Raw genomic sequence first — 27,355 nt, 5'->3', positions numbered from 1 at the left:
GCCATCCCATTCAATGGGTGCAGCCTCGTCAACAGTCCCCTAGCAACGGCGGCAAACATGGTTCGCGGGAAAGGTTCCGGGGGAGAGCGGGATTTGACCCCCCAGCAACACAGGGCAGACAGGACTGGCCAATAGGCTGCTGCGGCAGAGGGATGTGGGCGGTGTAAAGCACGGGTAATGGCTATTGGTTTCCATAGTCACCGTGATTGATGCTGTTGGCATGGAGAGAGTGGGCGGGGTAACGCTCAGGGATTGGTGGCGGGAAGCGCGAGAGGTTTTCTGAGGCGATTTTTCAGGTGTTTGTCAGCGAGCGCTAAGGATGGCGGGGACCGAGCTGCTGGCGGTAACGGCGGTGTTCATGACGTCATTCCCAGTTATTACTTCATATGTGTTTGTGTATAAGCAGTAATAGTTATTTGTCAGCACCGAAATCATCTGAATAGACTTAAAACGGAGTCAAAATCTCCAGTATACGTAATGGTGTCATGTGAAAAGCTGAGAGCCAGACAGCCCTTACATCATGTGTTACCAAAAATGAGTGGGTCAGAACAAGGGACAAAACGGACACTGCCTTATAACAGCCTTTCCCCCAGGAATCGTGAAGTAAACTGGGCACTGCCTCATAACCCTCCCTCAGAAAACGTGAGGTAAACCAGGCACTGCCACACAACCTTCCCTCAAGAAACATGAGGAAAACCGGGCACTGCCACATAACCCTCCCTCAAGAAACATGAGGTAAACCGGGCACTGCCACATAACCCTCCCTCAGAAAACATGAGGTAAACCGGGCACTGCCTCATAACCTTCCCTCAGGAAACATGAGGTAAACCGGGCACTGCCACATAACCTTCCCTTAGAAAACATGAGGTAAACCGGGCACTGCCACATAACCTTCCCTAAGAAAACATGAGGTAAACCGGGCACTGCCACATAACCTTCCCTAAGAAAACATGAGGTAAACTGGGCACTGCCTCATAACCTTCCCTCAGGAAACATGAGGTAAACCGGGCACTGCCACATTACCTCATGTTTTCTAAGGGAAGGTTATGTGGCAGTGCCCAGTTTACCTCATGTTTCCTGAGGGAAGGTTATGAGGCAGTGCCTAGTTTACCTCATGTTTTCTGAGGGAAGGTTATGTGGCAGTGCCCAGTTTACCTCATGTTTCCTGAGGGAAGGTTATGAGGCAGTGCCCAGTTTACCTCATGTTTTCTTAGGGAAGGTTGTGTGGCAGTGCCCAGTTTACCTCATGTTTTCTGAGGGAAGGTTATGAGGCAGTGCCTAGTTTACCTCATGTTTTCTTAGGGAAGGTTATGTGGCAGTGCCCGGTTTACCTCATGTTTTCTAAGGGAAGGTTATGTGGCAGTGCCCAGTTTACCTCATGTTTCCTGAGGGAAGGTTATGAGGCAGTGCCCAGTTTACCTCATGTTTTCTTAGGGAAGGTTATGTGGCAGTGCCCGGTTTACCTCATGTTTTCTAAGGGAAGGTTAACCGGGCACTGCCACATAACCTTCCCTAAGAAAACATGAGGTAAACCGGGCACTGCCACATAACCTTCCTTAAGAAAACATGAGGTAAACTGGGCACTGCCTCATAACCTTCCCTCAGGAAACATGAGGTAAACTGGGCACTGCCACATAACCTTCCCTTAGAAAACATGAGGTAAACTAGGCACTGCCTCATAACCTTCCCTCAGAAAACATGAGGTAAACTAGGCACTGCCTCATAACCTTCCCTCAGAAAACATGAGGTAAACCGGGCACTGCCACATAACCTTCCCTAAGAAAACATGAGGTAAACTAGGCACTGCCTCATAACCTTCCCTCAGAAAACATGAGGTAAACTGGGCACTGCCACACAACCTTCCCTAAGAAAACATGAGGTAAACTAGGCACTGCCTCATAACCTTCCCTCAGGAAACATGAGGTAATCTGGGCACTGCCACATAACCTTCCCTCAAAAAACATGAGGTAAACCGGGCACTGCCTCATAACCTTCCCTCAAGAAACAAGAGGTAAACTGGGCACTGCCACATAACCTTCCCTCAAGAAACATTAGGTAAACCGGGCATCCTTGCCTCCTCCAGTAGACATCCCCCCCCCCCCCCCTCCGGAAATGTCAGGCCATTGAACCTACTAGATGCAACTGCGGCATCTAGGGCTGCCAGGTAAACTAGGAACATCTCCCCCCAGTGTGTCAGATAATCTGGGCACAGCCGTCTCTCAAATGTCAAGGAAACTAGGCAAAGCAATCTCCGCCCTCCAATATGTGAGATAACCCGGGCATAGCCACCCTCGTCCCCTAATTTGTGAGGAAACCTGGACATAGTCACCCCCACCCTCCAATGTGCTAGGTAGCTTGGACATAGCTATCTCTGCCCTCCAATTTGTGATGTAACCTGGACATAGCTATCCCCGCTCACCAAATTGTGGGGTAACCTGGGCATAGCCATCCCCGCCCTCCAACGTGTTAGATAACCTGGACATAGCCATCCCCGCCCTCCAACGTGTTATATAACCTGGACATAGCCATCCCCACCCTCCAATGTGTGAGGTAACCTGTACATAGCCATCCCTGCCCTCCAACGTGTGAGGTAACTTGGACATAGCCATCTCTGCCCTCCAATTAGTGAGGTAACCTGGACATAGCTATCCCCACTCTCCAATGTGTGAGGTAACCTTGACATAGCCATCCCCACGCTCCAGAGTGTGCGGTAATCTGGGCATAGCCATCCCTCATATGTGTGTAAGATAAACTGGGAACTGCCTTCTGAAGCATCAGTTAAAATGTGTACAACCACTTCCAGAGTCAGATAAACCAGCCAATTTCCAAACACCTCTGTGTGTGTGTCATGTGAACCTGGTACAGCCATCTGAAATGTGTCAGGTAAACTGGGCAAAGTAGCTCAAACCATTTCCGAAAAACCGTCTGGAGCTGCCCCTCCCTCTGTGTAAGGTAAACTGGGCATAGATGTCTTGGCCTGTCACAGTACGGCATACTGCCACCATCATAAGAGACATAGCAGCCGACCCACTGCATGTGACATTAGGTATTGCGTAGGAGACACATTCTGGGTAGCACAGAAGGTATCCAGAGTTATAATCATGAAACCTGCTTAAATGTATATAGAAATCTCCTTGCCCTTTTTGCAGGATGACTCGGAGCCAGCACTGGGTCTCTCTGACTTCTTCCATCTTGATGTTGGCGGCTGGGTGTTCTCCATCCCCACCATGACACTTGCTCGCTTCCGGGAATCTGTTCTGTGGCGAGAGGTCTGCTGCTTGACTCCAACTGATAGTAGAAGGATTTTTCTGGACCGGGACGGCTTTGTGTTCAGACACGTTCATCACTTCCTGCTCACATCGCAGCTCTCATCATCGTTTCTGGTCGATATAGATGTTTTGTATGAACAAACCAAAGCAGTAGGTCTTCAGTCAATGACGGAGGTGTGTGAGGTATCGCTCCATCACTTTACATGTTCACTAGGCTTGTTGATATTAGAACAGCCCCTGTTGGGGTTAGCAACCAACTTTTCTATGTGCAAAACAGCAAATCTGCCTTTAATCCAATGATATGGGCACAGCTTAACTATCCTGTTTACCACAAGACCTAAAAAACTTATCCCATCTCTTGTGCAGAGGGCATAAGTGCTTGATCCATGGGTGTCCAAGCACTGGGATGGTAATGTGTAACGAGAGCTGGGGTCCTGTGTCCCTCCTTCCCTCCAGATAAATTGAGCCCCAGTGGAGCATGCTCACTGCCACTACATTCAACTGTATGGGACGGCTGGAGATTGGCGAGTGCCGTACTTGGCTTATCTGCAGCAGTCCCATTGAGATAAATGGTGCAGTATGTGCATGGGGGCACTCAGGACCCCCATCCTCATGATTGGTGGGTGTCCCACTGGTCACTTGCACTCACCAAAAGACCTCTTGATCCTCTCATTTCTTGTGCTATTTTCTAATAAGCTATTACAGAAGGCCCCACAAACAGGTCTGCTTGTTTAGACTTTTCAGAGGTAAGTCCATGCCGATGGAAGCTACCAGTGTGTGAGCCCTCTCTGAGATTCTGATTGATCAAGAGGCCCTTGCCAGGCAATTATGCATACGACACGGCCCTTTGTTTGATGACAAATGTCCTTTTAAAGAATCTAGAAAGCTATAAGAATAAGCCTGTGATGTGTTGTTTCCCTGGTGCATTATTTTTCATGAAATAGACTAGTAAAGATGAGCCCTAGTGTAAAAGGGTTTATCATGACTTATGTAGACCCTACATCAATTGAAATTCATCATACCTGCCCTTCTCTCCTAAGACAGCTACCATCAGGAGATAGTTTACACCACCATACACATTGGTTGGCCAGGTTTCTCAACAAAAATTGGCAGGTTTTGGCAACATTAATCTAATGTGTATGGCCACCCTAAGTGTTCCATTGCTTTCTGATCTGGAGGTGGTAAGCTCCCTGGTTCCTATTGACAACACGTGCATGTTTGGCTAAACCAAGAGTGCATGTGTATTAGGGATTGAGAGTAATGGCTGCCAGTCAAATGAACATTTGACCGGCAACATTGATCTGAAGGGTATGACCTGCTTTAGACCTTACTCACACATTGCAGGTTTGATCCCTATTCTGCATTCATATCTTAAACCTCTGCTTTTTTGTTGATTCCCATAGCGGTGAATGAAGGATGGCTGTGCATGCAAGGCTGCTGTCTGATCACTTCAGGTGTCCTGTTCTGGAGATAGGAGCAGGTCCCAGAGGTGGGACCCACACCTGTTTGACATTGATGGAATATCCTAGCTCTATGCCATTGGTGTCCCAAAAGGGAATGCCCCTTTAATGTGTATGGTGGCCCCTGACATCAGCTGTTGGTGCTATAAGGATCGGGCATGTTGAAGTCAACTCATGATCCTTTTGTTACCAGGGAGATAAGCCAGCTGCTTTCTCCTCTCACCCATTCATAACATATGGACGCACAAACAAGCCAAAAGTATTTTTGTTCCAGCTCCAGAGTCCTGTTTGTAACTATACCCTGTTCTCCTTTAACAGAGCAGTTTACTGTTTGATGAGAATAGAGGTTTTGATTATCTTTGTCATGACTGTGTTAATGCTTTCTCATGTTTACTATAGTTACTAAACAACATTTCTCATCTGTATCATTGAGGGACACAGACTTGACCATGGGTGTTAAGGGTGGTAGTGTCAATCGAGGCTAACCTGAATCAGAGGACACCCGAGCTGGAAGTATGGAGTCCAGTGGCAGAGGCCCACAGAGGCAGGTAGCGTGGTCGATCAGTCTGGGTCGGCAGCAGAGATGGCAGCGAGGTAACAGCAGGAGTAGACGGAGGCGTGGTCAGTGGTAAGCAGTGAGTCAATGCAGGCGGCAAATCAGCAAGGTCAAACGGTCCGGGTTGACAACGATGGTAACTCAGCAATAGTGGTGGAGGAGCAGAGAGGAAGCTTGCTACAGGCTTGGAGGCACAATAACCAGCAAAGGGCTGGGTTTTATAGGGAAGTAGCAGGTGCAAGAGATTGGAATAATCAGCAGGTCAAGGCAAGGACAAGAGAGGTAGTAAGAAGTGGGTAGAGCTACCGCCTGGTACATGACTGGCCACGGGTTCGAGTCCTGACAATGGGTATAGCTGTTGCCGCTAGGAGGCGGACACTAAGCACACAAAATGTAAGCTCCTCCCTCTTCAGCTATACCCTTCTTACAGGGACTAAGCTAAATCAGTTTTTAGCTTAACGTCTGGAGGGGGCAGACCTCCCTCCTTAAAACGGCCTGCACTCCCACCCGGGAGACGGGAGTCCAGGGGGTCCTCCAAACCCCCTGCTCCTTCCCGTTCTCCAGAAGCAAAGGAGGACCAGAGGTTCCCTCAAAAACCTCTGTTTTTCACCAGCTTTCGGATCCACCGCAAGTCCCCTCCGTTCTAGTGTAGCGTCCCTCCCCAAGGGGGTCGCACACCGAAGGTGGTGACCCGGCTTGAGCCAGGGGGGCAGAAGACACCGTACATATATATATATATATATATATATATATATATATACATACATACACACAGTACAGACCAAAAGTTTGGACACACCTTCTCATTCAAAGAGTTTTCTTTATTTTCATGACTATGAAAATTGTAGATTCACACTGAAGGCATCAAAACTATGAATTAACACATGTGGAATTATATACATAACAAAGTGTGAAACAACTGAAAATATGTCATATTCTAGGTTCTTCAAAGTAGCCACACTCTTGGCATTCTCTTGATGAGCTTCAAGAGGTAGTCACCTGAAATGGATTAAACTTCACAGTTGTGCCCTGTCAGGAAGACACCGTACATATATATATATATATATAGCAGAAAAGGAGATTTGGCGGCACCAGCTGTTGGCTCAGGTGCTAGGTCCAAAGGAATGAGCTTTCCACCTTCTAATATATGCAGAGAATCGGACAGCACTCCAAGACTTGAAAAAAGTAGAAATCTTTATTCACCCATGTGAAAAATAATTTGCGACGTTTCAGCTCACAATCGAGCCTTTCTCAAGCAATGAAACACAAGACTGTGCATGTCTTATACAGCTTTTTCAAAAATCAGACAACCAATGAATTTTACAAATCAAGACATGTGACTGGTAAACATGTGAAAATAGTTCACCTCATTAGATCATGTGAACAATTACTTATGCAAAGTACCATACTGCTGGATACACAGGGACGTGTCCATTAGTGTTGCATCCAAGCTTGTAACATTTAAATAATGTATACTACAAAGTGCATATGTGCATAAATAAAGTGCATGAAGATACAAAAGAATCAAATCATGTATTAATGTTTAAAATCATACACCACAGAGGCTGAGGGAAAACAGTGAAGGTCTGATCATGTTCGACAAAACCGCATGTTCATGTGAATACTGGCCAAAAAAGCCCTGTTAACTAATACTGTCAAAACCACAGCATGTCAAAGACAAACCTCGACCCACAGTGTGCGCTCGCAACTGCGCTCCAATATATCCTAGGCAGCCAGATATCATACTATTGCCGTGTGGGGGCTATTGCATACGCACAATGTGACATTGTTAAAGGCATCGTCTTTGTAGCAAGGCGCTTGGCACTGTATATGCTTCACTGTCAGGACCAATCGGAGAGGGATCCAACCTCCCGGGTAGATCAACCCCTCCAAAGTTATGGTCAGGTAAGGGGGACACCACATGCAAATGTAGTGCACCCCGAACCGTCCCATTATAACGGTCCATAGACAGTGTAATGGGGATCTCCCATATAAATCACTTGATAGCAGGAAATTGATTTTGACACATCGTGGATGCAGTAACAGAAAAAATTCTATCCAGTTAAATTCATACACATAGAACATCGCGAGCTGTCGCATGTGTCCAGACTTCTATGTTCACTGTTTCCGCATCAGTCTGTGTGGTGTCTAAAAAACAAATAAGAGAAAATTACTCATATGCTTGTGAATCTTATCTAAATTCCATCATCACAACAGGGATCATGCCAGAAAGCATAAAGGGTGGGGTATCAGGCAAACAGTAATCTAGAGACATCCAGGATAGTATTCCACATTTAACCCTTTAGGTTTTAGGCTGTCTAAAGTGTAGATCCACCACATTTCTTTGTTTTTCAATATTTTTATTCGATTGCCCCCTCTCCTGGGGGGAGGTACATGATCTACAATCCAGCATGTTAATTCACGTTCTGAATGTTTCTGCTCAGAAAAATGCTTCGGTACTGGTAAATCATGTCGTTTTTGGCGAATTGAAAATCTATGGTTATTCAACCTGGTTTTCAAATCAGTGGAGGTTTCTCCCACATACAGAATTTTACATGGGCAGGTTAACACATAGATTACAAAATTAGAATTGCACGTCAAATGAAAATTAATAGGATAAGTTTTACCAGTGGCAGGATGTATAAAGCTGCGTCCCTTGCCTATGTATTTGCAATTTACGCAGCTTAAACATGGGAAGCTGCCCAATCCATATTTTGACAATTTCATTTGACGTGCTCGCTGCCTTGAGCCACAATCTGCTCTAACCAATTGGTCTTTCAGACTGCTGGCTCTCCGGTATGAAAACAGGGGAGGCAGTCTGAATTCTTGGATATCACTGAAAGTATTGCCCAGTATACTCCAGTGTTTTCTAATAATCTTGCTGATAGCTGCACTTTCCTCCGTATGAGTAGAGATAAAAGGAATCCGACGTTGGGGATTTTCCTTATCTTTCCTCACTAAGGTCAACTCTCTGTCCATCTCCAGAGCCTTATTTTTATGTGTCTGTAGCAACTTTGGCGGATAACCCCTGTCTTCAAACTTCCTTGACATATCCTCAAGGGCCTCCGTCAAATTGCTCTCCTCTGATGTTATTCTACGCACCCGCAAAAATTGCGAGTACGGTAAATGCCTAACCATATTTTTCGGGTGATTACTATCATACCTTAATATGGTGTTCTTGTCAGTAGGTTTAGTGTATAGTTTAGTAAGGAACTTTTCCCCAGACCAGACAACCGTGGTATCAAGGAACTGTACCTCAGTGTGTGAAAAAATCAAAGTGAATTGGAGATCACTATCAATGCTATTCAAATACATATGGAAGTCAATTAATTCCTTCTCCGTGCCAGTCCAAATGAGGAAGACGTCATCGATATAACGCCACCACCGCAGAACATGTCTGAAGTGGTGTGAAACATAGATGACGTCTTCCTCAAATTTTCGCATAAAAATATTTGCGAACGTTGGGGCCACATTCGACCCCATCGCCACTCCCCTTAATTGCTTATAAAAGGAATCTTGAAACAGAAAATAGTTCCAATGTAGAACAATGCGCAAAAGAGATAAAATGAAATGTATAGCTTATTCAGTCATTGAGGAGAGTGTCAACATACATTCAACAGCCGTTATGCCCAACGTGTGGTCAATTGAGGTGTAGAGAGAGACTACATCGAAAGATGCAAGAATATATGTCTGCTCTCTATCCACCTCAATTGCGTTGAGTTTACACAAAAAATCGGTCGTGTCTTGAATGTATGAGACCGCCCCTGTCGCAAAATTGCGAAGAATCTTGTCCAAAAAAATGGCAATATTGCTGAATATTGACTCAGAGCCAGATACTATCGGCCGGCCAGGGGGATCAACCAGAGATTTGTGGACCTTGGGAAGCACATACATCACTGGTGTGACTGGATGTGTCACCACAAGGTACTCACAAAGATCCCGGTCGATCACCCCTGCCGCCAATGCATCAGTAAGACACTGTCCAACAATCCTGGCAATCTCAAATTTTGGGTCATAATTAATCAACAAATACACATTTGTGTCACCAAGCTGACGTTCTATTTCCGCAATATATTTATGTTTATCCAGGATGACTACCCCCCCACCCTTATCGGCAGGTTTAATTACCAAATGGGGATCATTCCTTAATTGATCTAAGGCGGCTATTTCAAATTTCGTCATGTTAGGACGGGTAAATCTATGAGTAACAGATGATTTCAAAGCGGACAAATCCTTTTTAACCACGTTCATAAAGGCCTCCAACGCAGGGTTATCAACCACTGGTGTGAAGGTACTTTTCCCTGGTAGACTGAGTCTCCTCATGCAAAACTCGCTCGCAGGAGGGGAGTCAGTCTGCACTTTATTGTGAAACCATATTTTTAATTTTATAGATCTAAAAAAAAACACACATATCTGTCTCAAGATTAAACCAATTAACATGTGCATTTGGACAATATGATAATCCCTTAGAAAGTACACTCACTTGAAACGGTGTGAGTAACTTGGAAGATAAATTAATGACAGTCATTTCTTCCTTTGCTGCGGTTTGTTCTGTGGTCGTAGCTTGCTGTTCCGGGTTTTTATGCCGTCTGTGTCTACGTCCTCCTCTTCGGGTCCGGTTCCGTTTACAGGTGCTGTTTCCTTCCCTAAAAAAGGGGCGCGAGAAGATGTGGATGTGGACAACTGTGGCAATCTCTTCTTTCTTTTATTATCATTATAATTCACATTAGGATTTCTAGTATCCGTCTGCCAGGTATAAATATTCCCTTTCTTATAGTCGTCCAAATCTCTGTTCCATTTGGAACGCTTGATTTCCTCCGCCTCGACTTGGGTTTTTAGTAGCCATGCGGCTGATCTTTCAAAAAATGCAGTGGATTCTTCAGATGTCAGAAGAGTTTTCAAGCGTTCTTCTGTCTCACTAATTTCTACCGACAAGATGGAAAGTTCGGTTATGAGCTGTGCGCTTCGATTGGCCAGCACTACAGCAAACGACACGCCTCCTACAAGAAATCAGTCAGAGGGAGCGCAGACACCGGAGCCTATACCGGGCGAACGGAGCGGCGCCCAGACTTACTAGTAAGTGCAGGGGGACCCCTGGGCGCCGCTCTGCCCACTGATCTAGTTAGTTTTTAGTTTGTAGAGTAGTGAAAGGTCCTCTTTAACACATGTGGAATTATATACATAACAAAAAAGTGTGAAACAACTGAAAATATGTCATATTCTAGGTTCTTCAAAGTAGCCACCTTTTGCTTTGATTACTGCTTTGCACCCTCTTGGCATTCTCTTGATGAGCTTCAAGAGGTAGTCACCTGAAATGGTTTAAACTTCACAGTTGTGCCCTGTCAGGTTTAATAAGTGGGATTTCTTGCCTAAGGCTACTTTCACACTAGCGTTCGGGTTTCCGTTCGTGAGCTCCGTTTGAAGGAGCTCACGAGCGGACCCGAACGCAGCCGTCCAGCCCTGATGCAGTCTGAATGGAGGCGGATCCGCTCAGACTGCATCAGTCTGGCGGCGTTCAGCCTCCGCTCCGCTCGCCTCCGCACGGACAGGCGGACAGCTGAACGCTGCTTGCAGCGTTCGGGTGTCCGCCTGGCCGTTCGGATCCGTGCGGATCCGTCCAGACTTTCAATGTAAGTCAATGGGGACGGATCCGTTTGAAGATGCCACAATGTGGCTCAATCTTCAAGCGGATCCGTCCCCCATTGACTTTACATTGAAAGTCTGGACGGATCCGTCCCAGGCTATTTTCACACTTAGCTTTTTTTTGCTAATATAATGCAGACGGATCCGTTCTGAACGGAGCCTCCGTCTGCATTATTATGAGCGGATCCGTTCAGAACGGATCCGCCCGAACGCTAGTGTGAAAGTAGCCTTATAAATGGGGTTGGGACAATCAGTTGTGTTGTGGAGAAGTCAGGTGGATACACAGCTGATAGTCCTACTGAATAGACTGTTAGAATTTGTATTATGGCAAGAAAAAAGCAGCTAAGTAGAGAAAAACGAGTGGCCATCATTACTTTAAGAAATTAAGGTCAGTCAGTCCGAAAAATTGGGAAAACTTTGAAAGTGCCCCCAAGTGCAGTCACAAAAACCATCAAATGCTACAAAGAAACTGGCTCACATGCGGACCGCCCCAGGAAAGGAAGACCAAGAGTCACCTCTGCTGCGGAGGATAAGTTCATCCGAGTCACCAGCCTCAGAAATCGTAGGTTAACAGCAGCTCAGATTAGAGACCAGGTCAATTCCACACAGAGTTCTAGCAGCAGACACATCTCGAGAACAACAGTTAAGAGGAGACTGTGTGAATCAGGCCTTCATGGTAGAATATTTGCTAGGAAACCACTGCTAAGGACAGGCAACAAGCAGAAGAGACTTGTTTGGGCTAAAGAACACAAGGAATGGACATTAGACCAGTGGAAATCTGTGCTTTGGTCTGAGGAGTCCAAATTTGAGATCTTTGGTTCCAACCACCGTGTCTTTGTGTGACGCAGAAAAGGTGAACGGATGGACTCTACATGCCTCTACATGCTCCTGCTAGGAGCACTGCTCACAGCTTTAATCTACCCAGGTCTGCCCTGTAGTGGAGTTGGGGAGCATTGGGGCGTCCGTTTTACAGGGAAAAGAACATGCAGGGCTCAGTGGCACATCATGCCACACATCGCAGCTCTTCTGTTTAAGAAATCGCTGTTTCGGCACGCCCGGGCCATTGTTAATTTAGGCCCCGCTTTGGTGCGGGAGACGGAGCAGGGCCCCTTTTCCTCCCATGGCTTATTTTTCCCCGGCCGGCGTCTGGGTTTGGCCGGGGAAGCGGGCGTGTGTGCCGGTTTTGGGTGAGGGGTGGATGCCAGAGATGGAGGGCTGGTGCTGAGGGCCGGCGTAATTTTGGGGGCTGGCCTGTGGTTTCCTCGCTCCCACGCCGGCAGCTGAGCAGAGGGAGGGACGCTGGCGGGATACTGACGAGCTGGTTTGGCGGCTTGGAAGGACACAGGCTGGGTAAGTGCTGTTTGTCCCTTCTTACAGGGCCTAACCTTCCTCAATTAGGCGCAGGGTTGTCATTATGCCTGAAGCCGGCGGTTCCGCCGGAGCATCATTTTGCCTGTGTATCGTGTCGTGCAAAGTTTCCATCCCCTCAGTCGGACTCCCTCTGTTTTGCGTGTGCGGCTCTACCATCAAGTGGCTCAGCCCCGGACCCGATGGTTCCTGCTGCCCAGCCTATGGTAGAACCGGAATGGGCCCGTTCCCTGTCTAGGGTGGGACAGGATGTCTCCAATACCAGCAAGGTCATTGTGGAGATCTTGGGGCGTTTGTCAGCAAGGTTCGTGCGCAAGACCGTTTTCAGGGGTTTTACTCCACTCTCTTTGTGATTCCCAAATAAGAGGGGACGGTCCGTTCCGTTCTGGACCTCAAGGTGCTCAACTGTTTCCTTCGCGTCCGCAGCTTCCGGATGGAGTCCATGAGGTCGGTCATTGCGTCCATGGAACCGGGGGAGTACCTGTCCTCGATAGACATCAAGGACGCTTATCTTCACGTGCCCATCTGCGTCAGTAGAGGTTTCTCCGGTTCGCAGTTGGTCCGTTTCGCTACCAGTTTGTAGCCCTTCCGTTTGGCCTGGCCACGGCTCCCAGGGTCTTTACGAAAGTTCTGACGGTAGTCATGGCCCTGCTTCATGGCAGGGGGATCGTGGCGATCCCTTACTTAGACGACATCCTGGTGAAGGGTCTGTCGTTCCGGGGGACAGCAGACAGCTTGAGCATTGTTCTGGACACCCTGGAGCGCTTCGGATGGATCCTTAACAGGCAGATGTCTTGTCTTTATTCAGCGCAGAGATTGACTTATCTGGGCATAGTACTGGACACATGTCAGGCCATGGTGTTCTTGCCTCCGGAGAAGCTATCGGCTCTCCCATCTTCAGGTTCTCCCCTTGTTGCGGCCTGGTCCGGTCCCCATTCGCCTAAGGTGGTGTCAGCATTCCATCTAAATGAGATTATTCTCCCTTCATTTTGTCCGGACCCGTGTCATCCTCGGGAGCAGTTGCTCAATACCCTGGATTTGGTACCAGCTGTTCGGGTGTATCTGTCCAAGACGGCATCTTTCCAGTGGACAGATTCCCTGTTCGTGATTCCAGAGGGGCCGAGAAGAGGGTACGGATGAGAAAACTAGATTTTTGTACTTACCGTAAAATCTGTTTCACTTCCGTTCATTGGGGGACACAGCTCCCACCCATTTGTTTGTTTAGGGGCCTTTTCGGGCCTGTGTGGTTCTGGGTTTGTACATACAGGCCCGAAAAGGTTCTGGGTTTGTCTTGCTTCTTCTACTGCTTTTGCACTAACTGATTTATCTTAGTCCCTGTAGGAAGGGTATAGCTGAAGAGGGAGGAGCTTACACTTTGTGTGCTTAGTGTCCGCCTCCTAGCGGCAACAGCTATACCCATGGTCAAGTCTGTGTCCCGCAATAAACAGAAGAAAAACAGATTTTACGGTAAGTGCAAAAATTTTGTTTTCTGCGTATATTGAGCTTTTTTTTCTGTCCGTCTCATGTCTGTCATTCCACTTAGTAATCACCATTTGGTTCTCATTAACAGGCCCTAGAAAAGTTAAAAGATGAGGAACCTCAACAGCGCATGCAGACAAAACCAGACATGTCTGTCACTGAGAAAGCAGCCATTAACTACTGGAAAACTCGTAAATGTAGCAGCAGACTCTGTGAGCTGCCTCTAAAAAGTTCCCTTTTCCCAGGTGATGATTGAACCTCTCATATATGGGGTTTGTTACCTGCACCCTACAATATGATATTTCATGGCTGCTCCTTTTTATTTTTTATTAGGTGTCTACATATTATCTTTCAGGCAATCAAGACAAAGCCCCCCTTGGACTCTTACACAATCCTTTTCTTGACGTCCTGCAAGATGTTCCTTACTGTTTCCTTCCCATTGATATGCTGGAGAAATACCCTGGACTGCTCACAGATGATAACTTGCTGTGGTTCGCTGAGAATTTTGCTTTGATTGAATGTGGATGTCAGGAATTCCGATTCATAGGTTAGAAATATGGAAATGCAAAAATTGTGTCAAAGCAAATTGTGAAATGTTTTCTCTTTTAACCAATTGGATATTTTCTTTATAGCTATGAACACCCTCGCAGATATTTTTTTTTATTGATTATTTGATTCCTAAATGCAAAATTTAGTAACATTCTATATTGTTTTCATAAAATGTTTTTAATTCCTTTACATATTTGGCAGTGCTCTGACTTAGATCTTAGCACGAGAAAACTAGATTTTTGTACTTACCGTAAAATCTGTTTCTCTTCTGATCATTGAGGGGACACGTCTCCCACCCATTTCTTTGTTTAGGGGCCTTTTCGTGGCCTGTGGTTATGTCTGCTTTCAGTGTTGGGGCTCTTTCACAGGAGTAGATGCCGTGCGTGGAATGCGCTGCGTGAAAGACAGCCAAGCCCCGCTCTGGGCAGCAGATTGATAATGCTCTGTCCCTCTCTGTGATCTTTTTACTACAAAATTACGGTGACAACTTTATCTCACTGTGATTTTGTAGTAAAAAGGTCACAGAGAGGCACGGAGCATTATCAATCATGTTAATGCTCCGTGTCTCTTCTGTCCAGAACGGGGCCTGGCTGTCTTTCACGCAGCGGATTCCACGCACGGCATCCGCTCCTGTGAAAGAGCCCTTAGAGATAACAGTGGGGAGGGGAGGATGTTGTACATGGCAGATCAGATTGTGGAGAGGAGGAAAGCCTACAAGCAGGGCTCCATAGACAGGGGAAGAATCACATATTAGGAGGGTCTGAACATGAATGAAGATTGCAGTGCATTTCCATGTTAAAGGTGTCCTTTATAGAGAACCTGTCAAGTTGAACATGGTGTCTGAGCTGCAGGCAGCATGTTTTAGAGAGGGAGGAGCTGAGCAGATTGATTTGTAGTTTCATGGGTAAATATTCAGTAAAACTTGTTTGCTCATTCTGTGCTTTGAAGTCAGGAAGGCGGTCCTATCAGTAATTGACAGCTACCTCTGTATACGCAGTCATAGGGAGAAGGCTTTCAATCGCTGATGGGACCGCCTCCTTGACTTCAAAGCCCAGGATGAGCAGGAATTTAGTTGCATGAAATACAGCTTATACCAAATCTATTTCTTTAAAACTATATATTAATCTTCCCAGCTCCTCCGGCTTTATAACATGCTGCCTGCAGATTACATTACATTTTATGGTGACGGGTTCCCTTTAAAGGAGTTTTCAACTAATAATTTTTTTTCTTGTCGGAGTCGTCTATATCCATTACTGGGGTAGGCCACTTTCTGGTTATTGTTGACCAATGTAGTACTAATACAGTCTTTGTTGAAATTTTACACCATTTTGAATATTGGGAATGCCCCCTTGTTTACAAAGTCTATTATGCTGTCCACACAGAGGTCCTGTCCATAAAATGGCCGCTGATGACCCGGGAAATCACCTCCATGTGATGTCTCCTCCTTTCACATACACAGCACCTGCCATCTGCACTTCACTGTTAGGAGTTTAGTGCAGGTGCAGTGTGTTTGGATGGCGGAAGCATTGCATGGAGGTGATTTGCCTGGTCACATGACCCTCTGTCAGTGATAATCTTAAGGACAGGACCTCTATGTGGACAGCACAAAAGATTTAGTAAACAAGGGGGCATAACTTATGAAATATCGAAAATGGTGCAGAATTTCAATAAAGGCTATATCAGTAAGGGCCATATAATCATTTGACAATCACATTGGTCAACGATAATCAGAAAGTGGTCAACCACTTTAAGATTTTTCCCCATTAAAGATGTTTATGTACTTCAGGTATCAATACCTGATCTCAGGATAGTTTATCAGCATGGGATCGGTGAGGTCCATCACCTGACAACCCAACCGATCATCTGTTCCTGCTGGAGCTATCATTTTGAACAGCGCCATTCAAAGTGAAGTAGCTGTGCTGGGTTACTGCAGTTCAGCTCCCAGTCACTTGTGTTCGGAGTCGGACAGAAAATCTGCAGTATATCATGGTCCCAGAAATGTCAGTCACACATACTGCAGAAAAATAAGGAGCTGAAATTCACCTGTGGTGAGTACTTTAAATCCACATCATGTCAATTTATGCTGCAAATTTTTATAAAAAATTTCCCCCTTTGCATTCCATAGGGTGGAATTTGTTACAGATTCACAGCCATGGCAAATCCTCATGTAGCACATGCAGATTTTGCCAAGATTTAATCGCAGATTTAGCCATAGAATTGCTGCACAATCTGACCACCGTAGCCATGTTCTTAAAGGAAACCCTTCACATTGAAAATGGTATCTGAACTGCATGCAGCATGTTATAGAGCATGAGGAGCTGAGTAGCCATAACTTATGGTTCGTGGTAACGGAATCCATAACGGAATTCTTAGATAACCCGAACTTTGTACGCCGAACTTGAAAACACAAGTTCGCTCAACACTAGTGGTGAGTCATTTGGAATGGCCTCACTTCATCACCCTTGGTAAAAAATATAGAGGAATTGGTGCATTTTTTGTAGATATGTGTAAGAAATTTCCTGTAGAATAAACAGCATGTTTATCCTACAGGAAATTTCTTACACACTGGAAAGTTTTTCTTGCCAGAGAAGTTTTCAAAGTTTGATGTTTTGGAAGCTGAAATAAAATCCCTAGAAATACCTGGACTCCTTCAGGCACTCTGCACTGAAAAGAAAACTTTCGGTAAGACACTTTATATTTTTCTTGTTTTTTTGTTTGTGATTTTATGACTTAGGCCTCTTTCACACGAACGTGTCCGGATAAGGTCTGGATGCGTTGCAGCAAACCCGCGCGAGTAGGTACCCAATTGCGTGATAAAAAACTGACTGTGGTATCCAGACCCGAACTTCTTCACAGAATTCAGGTTTGGGTTCAAGGTTGTGTAGATTGTATTATTTTCCCTTATAACATGGTTATAAGGGAAAATAATAGCATTCTAAATACAGAATGCTAAGTAAAATAGGGCTGGAGGGGTAAAAAAAAATAATTTAACTCCCCTTAATCCACTTGTTCACGCAGCCGGCATCTCTTCTGTCTTCTTCTGTGAGGAAAAGGACCTTTGATGACGTCACTGCGCTCATCACATGGTCCATCACATGACCCATCACCATGGTAATGGATCATGTGATGGACCATGTGATGAGCGCAGTGACGTCATCAAAGGTCCTTTTCCTCACAGATGAAGACAGAAGAGATGCCGGCTGCGCGAACAAGTGGATTAAGGTGAGTTAAATTTTTCTTTTTTAACCTCTCCAGCCCTATTTTACTTAGCATTCTGTATTCAGAATGCTATTATTTTCCCTTATAACAATGTTATAAGGGAAAATAATAATGATTGGGTCTCCATCCTGATCGTCTCCTAGCAACCGTGCGTGAAAATCTCACCGCATCCGCACTTGCTTGCGGATGCTTGCGATTTTCACGTAGCCCTATTTACTTCTATAGGGCCTGCGTTGCATGAAAAACGCACAAAATAGAGCTTGCTGCGATTTTCATGCAACGCACAAGTGATGCGTGAAAATCACCGCTCATGTGCACAGCCCCATAGAAATGAATGGGTCCGGATTCTGTGCGGGTGCAATGCGTTCACCTCACGCATTGCACCCGTGCGGAAAACTCGCCCGTGTGAAAGGGGCCTTAGAGGGATTGTGCAGCGATTTATATTGATGACCTATCGTCAGGATAGCTGCAAAAAAAGGGGGTTAGTCAGCACCTCCCAGTGCGCAGGTGCACACCGCCATGGCAAAGACCTAGAGGAAAAAAAGAGACAATGCAGCAGCACCCTGCAAATCAGATAACGTACAATAATGCCAAAAATTATAGTGCTAATGCTACGCTTATTTATAAAGTGAGATGCTTGGCCAATGCATTTTGTACAAAGTTCAGGGAGTGTTGGATCCACACTGCTTTTTACCATTTTTGGTGCCATAATGGCCTCCATTACAAGGGATGCAGGTACCAAAATGCATGCCGAGCCCACTCTATACCTTTCCTTGTGCCAGACAGCTTCCAATGAATGTAGTGAGAGCAGGCTACAGCTTTAGTCCTCATGCACACGACCGTTGTGTGCATCCGTGTCCGTTGTTCCATTTTCCGTGATTTTCTGCGGACCCATTGACTTTCAACGGGTCCGTTGAAAACTCGGAAAATGCACCGTTCGTCATCCGCGTCCGTGATCAGTGTTTCCTGTTCGTCCAAAAAATATGACCTGGGTCCGTGAAAAAACACGGAGGCACACAAGATTGCCATCAGTGATCTGTGTCCGTAGGCTACTTTAGCACAAACGGATCCACAGATCCGTCTGCATACAGCTTTTTCAGAGCTGAGTTTTCACTTCGTGGTGATGGGGACGCTTCAAGTTAGAATATACTAAGAACTGTGTACATGACTGCCCCCTGCTGCCTGGCACCACCCGATCTCTTACAGGGGGCTGTGATCCGCACAATTAACACCTGAGGGGTTAATTGTGCGTATCATAGCCCCCTGTAAGAGATCAGGTGCTGCCAGGCAGCAGGGGGAAGACCCCCCTCCCTCCCCAGTTTTTAATTCATTGGTGGCCAGTGCGGGGCGCCCCCTCCCTTCCTCCCCTGTATTAAATTAATTGGTGGCCAGTGCGCCCCCCCCCCCCCCCCCGGCCCCCCCTGTATTAAGTTCATTGGTGGCCAGTGCGGCCTCCCCTCTCCCCCCTTTCCCCCCTAATTAAAATTAACATTGACTTGCATTGTAAGTCAGGACGGATCCGTTTGGCTCCGCACGGCCAGGCGGACACCAAAACGATTTTTTTTTTTTAACTTTCCTTCATGTCTGGTGATCCTACAAAAATCACGGAAGAAAAAACAGACATAGATCACAGAACAACGGAACCCCGTTTTGCGGAGCATGAAAAAATACTGTCGTGTGCATGAGGCCTTATACTGAAACTAATTAAAATCAACCTATAGGGCAGACAGGCTAATCAGGAGTGCACGACTCGCTGGAGTGCCACATCTCCAGCATTGTAAATCTGCAAAAAAAAAGGGGGTTAGTCAGCACCTCCCAGTGCGCAGGTGCACGCCGCCATGGCAAAGACCTAGAGGAAAAAAAGAGACATGGTACCTGCTTCTTTTGTAATGGAAGCCATTATGGCACCAAAAATGGTAAAAAGCAGAGTGGATCCAGCATGCATGTGGATCCAACACTCCCTGAACTTTATGGTGGCCATTATGGCGCATAACAGGTAGTATTTAGTGTTAGGACCCGTCTAACAGAGATCGCCTTGACGTACGGCAGACGGGCTCAGATGGTTTTCTACAAAATGCATTGGCCAAGCATCTCACTTTATAAATAAGCATAGCATTAGCACTATAATTTTTGGCATTATTGTACTTTATCTGATTTGCAGGGTGCTGCTGCATTGTCTCTTTTTTTCCTCTATCGTCAGGATAGGTCATCAATATCTGATCAGCGGGGGTCTGACACCTGGCACCCTTGCCGTTCACTTGATTGACAAGGAGGCATCGCTCCATGCATTCATATGGAGCAGATCGTCAAGGGTGCCTGGTGTCAGACTCCAGCTGATTTGATATTGATGACCTATCCTTAGGATACATTATCAATATAAATCTCTGCACAACCCTTTTGGATGCCATGTTTTTATAGTAATCTCCACAATAGAATACTGAATAAACTGCTGTGGTTTATGATAGAAACATTACCAATCTCGGTAATTATTTGCTTCTAGGATATGTACATGGTAGTAATCCAGATACAGCCCTGTTCTCCAGTACCAGTTCAGCTGGCAGCAAAGGAGAACGTAAAAAAGCAACAAAGCCTTTCTACATCCTGACACTGGAGTTATTGGCTAAATACCCAGACTCTACTCTAGGCCAGCTGAGCATAGAGAGCAGTGTAGATGGCAACAAGCTGTATATCACCGGCACCGGGACCCTCTTTCTACACGTAAAGTATGTCCTACAAATCCAATGTATGCATATATTTTCTGAGACTTTGATATTGATGGCCTATCAATATAGTAGACATTTAGTAGCACATATCAGATTAAAGGAAGAATGGAGCTCAAAAAGCCAAAATAATAAATATTGTGAATACTTTATTATATCATGAAAAAAAGACATCAATAATTACATACACATAGATGCAGTGGGACAGGGAAACAAAAGAAACAGGGAAAGAAACAACGGCGCCACCCTGGGTGGAGAACCCTGGTCATAAATCATAGAAGGTGTAATCAGCAGAATAAATACATAATAGTAAAAAGAAATAATATAGCATAATAATGCTGCCGATACACAATGAGTATGGTAACAAGGGTGAGTCCCGAAATGTAGGGAAAGAAGGTAAAAGACCCATACAAGGGACCACTGAAATCCGACTTGCAAGTTGAAACCCTAACAGAATAATGATCCGTGTGGAGCAAGACCAGATGTAAGTATGAATGGATGGAACTCACCAGTGAATCGGACCAAGAGATGACCAAACCAGGATGGCGCTACCCCAACGCGCGTTTCGGCGTGCCTTCGTCAGGGGGTAACGCCATCACTGCGGATCAGACATTTTAAAATCTGTGCGAACCAATCATACTCCAGCACTTGCTTGTCCCCAGGTGTGATGTCTCCAGGCGCGCGATCACTCCTGAAGCAAACCACATCCGGACACCCTGGGCCCGGCGTCAGACCAAAGAACCCGCCCCCCACGTGACCAAGCACATGATCGGGCGGGGATGATACATAGACGCACAGGCCCAGGGCGCCGGAGGCGGCGCCAGATGATGCGCGCACGCATCACACTAGGGGAGGAGCAACAGACAACCGTCTGTTTAGAATCGATGCCAAGGACTCAGAACACCCCTATCACAGAACAGACATATACAATATACAAACATATACAGACATATACAATAATTGATGGGTACAAGTGACAGCAATTATAATACATAAAGTGCAAATGCATGTGTGTACATGTCAAATAAGACTAATAAGTACATATCAAATAAGCATGATAATAAAATCCCATATATGTAATTTGCATCAAAGATGCACCATGGATTATAAATATACCGTGATTAAAGATAAGAAAATGAGAAAATGAAAAGAATAATAGTGAGAAAGACCTGAATGAACAATAATATATATTAAACATAATAATAATGCAAAAGAATAGTGAAGCACATGTAGTAGAAGCTGCACTTGGTATTGCAGCACAGTCACCACTAAATGTGCAAAGCTGTGTCTGGTAAACAACAGAGAAGGATGTGGCATTCACCAGAGCACTGTAGCCCCTTCAGTCTGTCAGATGTTCGCACTTTGGGTCTGGATCCGTTCCGCAGGTGCGGACCCATTAATTTTCAATAGGGACGGAAAAGATGCGGACAGCACACAGTGTGCTGTCTGCATCCGCATTTCCCGTCCGCGGCCCCGAACTTCAGGTTTGCAGCTCTGCATAAAAATAGAACATGTACTATTCTTGTCCGTGTTTTTTATGGATCCGAAATTTGCGGATCTGCAAAACACTGCGGACGTGTGAATGGATCCTTATATTGATGGTCCTATCCTAATAATCGGCCATAAATATCAAACCCTCAGAAAAACTCCATTAAAATAATATCTGCCTAAGGTAATATTTATGAACATCTAAATATATAAATACTGACCACAGATATAGTCATGTAAGGCCTCATGCACACGACCGTTGTGTGCATCCGTGGCCGTTGTTCCGTTTTCCGTGATTTTCTGCGGACCCATTGACTCTCAATGGGTCCGTTGACAACTCGGAAAATACACCGTTGTTCATCAGCGGCCGTTTTTCCTGTCCGTCAAAAAAATAAGACCTGTCCTATTTTTTTGACGGACAACGGTTCACGGACCCATTCAAGTCAATGGGTCCGTGAAAGAACACCGATGCACACAAGATTGGCATCCGCGTCCGTGATCCGTGGTTGTAGGTTACTTTCATACAGACGGATCCGAAGATGAAAACTCAGATCCGACAGTATATTCTAACACAGGCATTCCCATAGTGATGGGGACGCTTCTAGTTAGAATATACTACGAACTGTGTACATGACTGCTGCCTGGCAGCACCTGATCTCTTGCAGGGGGCTGTGATCAGCACAATTAACCCCTCAGGTGCCACACCTGAGGGGTTAATTGTGCATATCATAGCCCACTATAAGAGATCAGGGGCTGCCAGGCAGCAGGGGGCAGACCCCGGCCCCCCCTCCCTCCCTCTATTGTATTATTTTCATTGGTGGCACAGTGTCCGGCCCCCCCTCCCTCCCTCTATTGTATTATTTTCATTGGTGGCACAGTGTTCGCCCCCCGGCCCCCCCTCCCTGCCTCTATTGTATTATTTTCATTGGTGGCACAGTGTCTACTACGCTCCCCCATTCTTGCTCTAACCTGAAATGGTGGCCTGCTTCTATCGGCGCTGTACTATCAGGTCCTTGAGGATCACCGGCGCTGCGGCTCTCCGCAGCGCTTCTACTTCTTGTACTGGCATCCAGGACCGCGTCTGTGGTCCTTACATGCATTCGCATACCTCCGTCCGGCCGAGCGCACGTCCTCTCTGCTCCGCCGTTATGCCGGCAGGCTGTCAGCTTTCCTAGTGGGCTCATGGGCGGCGGACCTCGTATATATCAGCAGCAAGTCCAGCGCGTGTTCATAGACGGGGTGGGGGGCGCTAGCGCGGCACATCAAGTGTTAACTTGGTCCGCGTGCTGCAACTTCCAGCAGCGTCGGTGGGGGGCGGGGCTTATCTTCCCGCGCTCCGCTCTCTTTCCGCCTCTCTGCCAACCACCTCAGTCTGAGCACAAGGAGTCTGCTAGCCACCACTGCTGCCTCCTTCACCTCTGTTGGCCTCCAGCGTCGGATCTGCACTCCTGCTACTATGGCTGCTGCTGTTGCTCCTGCTTCCTGAGGCTCTCCTGGTAGGACTGTTAACCCCCTTCTAGCGCCAGCGGCCTTACCCTAGGTATAGGCCTCTCTTCCTGGGTTATTTTACCGTCATCACCAACATGTCGGATGCCACAGGGGCCCCTAAGCCCTGGTACCATGCCTGTACCGCCTGTAGAGAACCTTTTCCACGGGGGCAATCTGATCCGCATTGCTCTGCATGCCAGGCCCCAATGCAGGGTCCGCCAACCGCCGTGCCGCCCCCGGTTCCCTCTGGTCCACCTGACTGGGCTAGGTCCCTATCCCAGGCCGTTGAAAGCCTCACCCACATAGTAGGCCGCCTTGTAGACAAACCACCTATCCCGCAGGCTGCAACACCCCCTGGGTCTACTGCTTCTGCCGCTCCCTCTAGTTCCCTCGCTCCCAATGAAGCCTCCAGGGCAGAGTGTGCATCCTTCTCAGATGCGTCTCTCTCTCCGCAACGCGTGCGGACTCAGTCGGGCCCCTCCTCCTCACAGGATTTGCCTTCTGAGGGAGAATTGGCGGATTCGGATTGGGACATGGACTCGGCACTGTCGTCTAAGCTAGCCTCTGCAGTGGGTCATCTCATCGCTAACATTCGCGACACCTTTAAGATACACGACGACCCTCCCAGCACTGACCAGGCCGGCGTGTCCTTTTTCCGCCCCAAACAGGCATCCAAGGTTTTTACTCTGCACGCCAACTTCTTTTCGGTGGTCTCTAAGGCTTGGGCTCGCCCTGACGCCTGCTTTACCGCTCCCAAGAAGCTGGACATATGTTATCTATTTCCAGCGGATTGTGTTGCCACGTGAGCGTCCCCACCTAAGGTTGACCCTCCCGTGGCCCGCTTGTCTAAGAGCATGGCCATTCCTGTGGCAGACGGCTCCTCACTTAAGTCCACCGAGGACCGTCGTATGGAGTCCCTCTCTAAAGCCATCTTTGCTGCCTCCGGGTCAGCCCTCAGACCAGTCTTTCCCTCCGCCTGGGCTGGGAAAGCGGTCTCTGAATGGGGCTCGCAGCTTGAACAGGAATTGGGTTCGGACATTCCCATTCAGGACCTCCGATCCCTAGCCCAACTGATGGTTCCGGCAGGAAATTCATTTGCGAGGCTTCTCTAGATGCGGGTGCCCTCATTGCCCGCTCTTCTGCCCTAGCCGTTTCCGTCAGGAAGGAACTTTGGCTGAAGGTTTGGGCGGCGGATGCCGCCTCCAAGCGCTCCCTTGCTGGGCTGCAATTCACGGGCTCCCGTTTATTCGGGACCCGTTTAGACGAGATTATTTCAGGAGCCACGGGTAGAAAGAGCACCCATCTTCCCCAGAACCAAGGGCGCCACTCGAGGCCGTTCAGGTTCATCTCGTTTTCGGTCCTCCGGGCCTCGACCCGCAGCCGGTCCGTCCTCTGGTCCCTCCCAAGATAGGCCTAAGAAGCCCTTTTTTGGGGCACACGGGTGGGGGGCCGCCTCCTCCTTTTCAGGGACATCTGGCGGGCTCACGTCTCTGACGTCTGGGCACTCAAAATGGTGTCCTCCAGATACAAAATAGAGTTTGCGTCACTCCTTCCGGATCGCTTCTTTCGGTCCCGTCCTCCGCAAGTTCCCGAGTGTGCGGCCGCCTTCTCCGTAGCCATTCGCACCCTACTGGACAAGGGAGTTATTGCTCCCGTGCCTCAGGCGGACAGATTCAAAGGGTTCTACTCGAACCTCTTTGTGGTCCCCAAAAAAGAGGGCTCGGTGCGGCCAATCTTAGATCTAAAACGGTTAAACTGTTTTCTCCACCTTCGGCGATTCCGGATGGAGTCCCTCCGATCTGCGGTGGCTTCCCTGGAGAAGGGGGATTTTATGTCATCAATCAACATTCAGGGTGCCTACCTCCACATTTCGGTCGCTCGGTGTCACCATTTCCTTGGCTTTGCGGTGGGAAACGATGACTATAAGTTTGTCGCCCTCCCCTTCGGCCTGGCGACAGCTACTCGGGTGTTCAATAAGGTTCTAGCCCCTGTCCTGGCCTTGCTCCGCTCCAGGGGTGTTTTTCTGCTGCCTTATTTGGTCAACGTCCTCATCAAGGCGCCCTCCTTTTCTCAGACGTCTGCTAGCGTGGACCTCACTCTGGAGACCCTGGCGCGGTTTAGTTGGCTTATCAACCTTCCCAAGTCTTCCCTGACCCCCTTCAGACGGTTGATTTTTCTGGGGATGCTGCTGGATACGAAGGCGGCGGAGGTCCATCTTCCAATGGACAAGCGTCTGTCCCTCCACCGGTCGGTTCGCAATCTTCTTCTCCACCGCCGCCCGTCCTTCCGATCCAGTATGCGGGTGTTGGGACAAATGGTTGCCTGCTTTGAGGCGATTCTGTTAGCACAGTTTCATTCCCGCACCTTTCAAAGGGCTATCCTCTCTGCCTGGGACAAGTCACCGGAGAGTCTGGACTGGCCCTTCCTTTTGACTCCCCAAGTTCGGGCCCTCCTCCGCTGGTGGTTGCGGTCCCCTCTCCAGGGGAAATCCTTCCTCCCAATGACATGGCAGGTGGTTACCACTGACGCCAGTCTGCAGGGTTGGGGGGGGGGGTTTCTCCGCGGTCCGTCCAGGGCACTTGGTCTCCATTGGAGTCCAAGCTTCAGATCAACGTCCTGGAATTGAGGGCGATCTTCTTGTCGCTCCGACGCTGGACTCCCCTGCTAAAATGCCGCCCTGTCCGTGTCCAATCGGGCAATGCCACGGCCATGGCATACATAAACCACCAGGGGTGCACTCGCAGCGCCGCGGCAATGCAAGAGGTTACCCGCCTTCTCCTCTGGGCGGAAGCTCACGTTCCGGCCCTGTCAGCGATTTATAATACAGGGGTGGAGAGCTGGACGGCGGACTTCCTCAGCCGGACCACCATCGCCCCAGCGAGTGGTCGCTACACCCGGACGTGTTCGAGTCCATTTGCCTTCGTTGGGGTCGTCCGGACGTGGACCTCATGGCCTCCAAGTTTAACTACAAGCTTCCCACCTTCCTGGCCAAGGCAAGGGACCCGTGGGCGTACGGCCTCGACGCTCTCGTCCTTCTGTGTGTGTTTACTCCCATTCCCCTACTGCCTCGGGTTCTATGGAAGATCTCGGCAGAAGGCATTCCCACGATCTTGGTCGCTTCAGATTGGCCTCGCCAGTCTTGGTACGCCGATCTGATGCTGCTCCTGGGAGACGCTACGTGGCCGTTACCTCTCAGAGAAGATCTCTTCTCTCAAGGGCCGATCTTCCACCAGCATTTCAGGTCGCTACGTTTGACGGCCTGGCTGTTGAGACCGCAGTTTTGACGCAACGGGGGTTTTCCACGGATGTGGTTCGCACCATGATCCATGCCCGGAAGCCTGCCTCGTCCAAGATCTATTACGGCTGGCGGCTGTATAATACAGCAGACACCTGGCCGCAATGACTGAGAATGGCGAACCCAGTAATTTACCCCTTGCGTCTCCCTCTGACTCCTAATTGGAGCCCCCGCAGTGAAATTACGGTGCCCCGATCGGCTACCATGGTAGTCTGGATGCTTCTAAAGGTTCCCAGGCCTGCCGCGGTAAGCTGCCTGCTATGCTGTGCACGAAGCACAGCTCAGCAGGGAGCTTGTCAAAATCCTATTCACCCTAATAGAATCTCTATTATGGTGAATAGGACAAAGAATCAAAAGATCCCAGGTTCTAGACCCCTAAGGGGGTTAAAAGTTATTATAAATTTTAAAAAAAAAGTTTAAAAAAAGCCCCCATTAAAATATTAAGTTTAAATCACCCAATTTTACATATAAAATATATAAACAGTTTTAAAAACTCAGGTATCGCCACGTCCGAAAATATGTGAAATTTTAAAATAGTTTAAAAAATTTCCTGTGCGGTGAACGCTTCAATGGAAAAAAAAAAAAATCACACAATTCATGAGGAGACATGAAAGACAGAGAGAAGGTTGGAGATGTGGATAGTGAGCAGCAGCACTTGTATGCAGTCTCTGTACTGTCCGTCCTCTCTGTACTTCATGTCTCTTCATGAACTCCCATCCTACAGAGATTCAGCTGAAGATCTTCTCTGTATTCAGGATCATTATCCCTGGCAAGTAGGAGAGGAGGATGATGAGGCAGCTATTTAGCTCAGTGTTCTGAAG

The 27,355-nt window shown here is 47.5% G+C and overlaps 1 protein-coding gene across 1 annotated transcript in view; it reads left to right on the top strand.

The window, feature by feature from the left end:
- The first annotated feature begins 319 nt into the window (after positions 1 to 319).
- LOC122920105 (BTB/POZ domain-containing protein KCTD19-like) overlaps positions 320 to 27,355 on the top strand; it is a 43,205-nt gene continuing 16,169 nt past the window's right edge. Inside the window, exons 1-5 of the mRNA XM_044269313.1 lie at positions 320 to 343; positions 3,150 to 3,443; positions 13,867 to 14,020; positions 14,131 to 14,322; positions 20,044 to 20,266. Coding sequence (XP_044125248.1) covers positions 320 to 343; positions 3,150 to 3,443; positions 13,867 to 14,020; positions 14,131 to 14,322; positions 20,044 to 20,266 — 887 coding nt within the window. The remainder of the gene's footprint in view (positions 344 to 3,149; positions 3,444 to 13,866; positions 14,021 to 14,130; positions 14,323 to 20,043; positions 20,267 to 27,355) is intronic.

The sequence above is a fragment of the Bufo gargarizans genome, chromosome 10 (genome assembly GCF_014858855.1).
Source record: "Bufo gargarizans isolate SCDJY-AF-19 chromosome 10, ASM1485885v1, whole genome shotgun sequence".
Taxonomy (NCBI): Eukaryota; Metazoa; Chordata; class Amphibia; order Anura; family Bufonidae; genus Bufo; species Bufo gargarizans.
The sequence above is the reverse complement of the archived record's forward strand: the minus strand, read 5'-3'. Positions and strand labels throughout refer to the sequence as shown.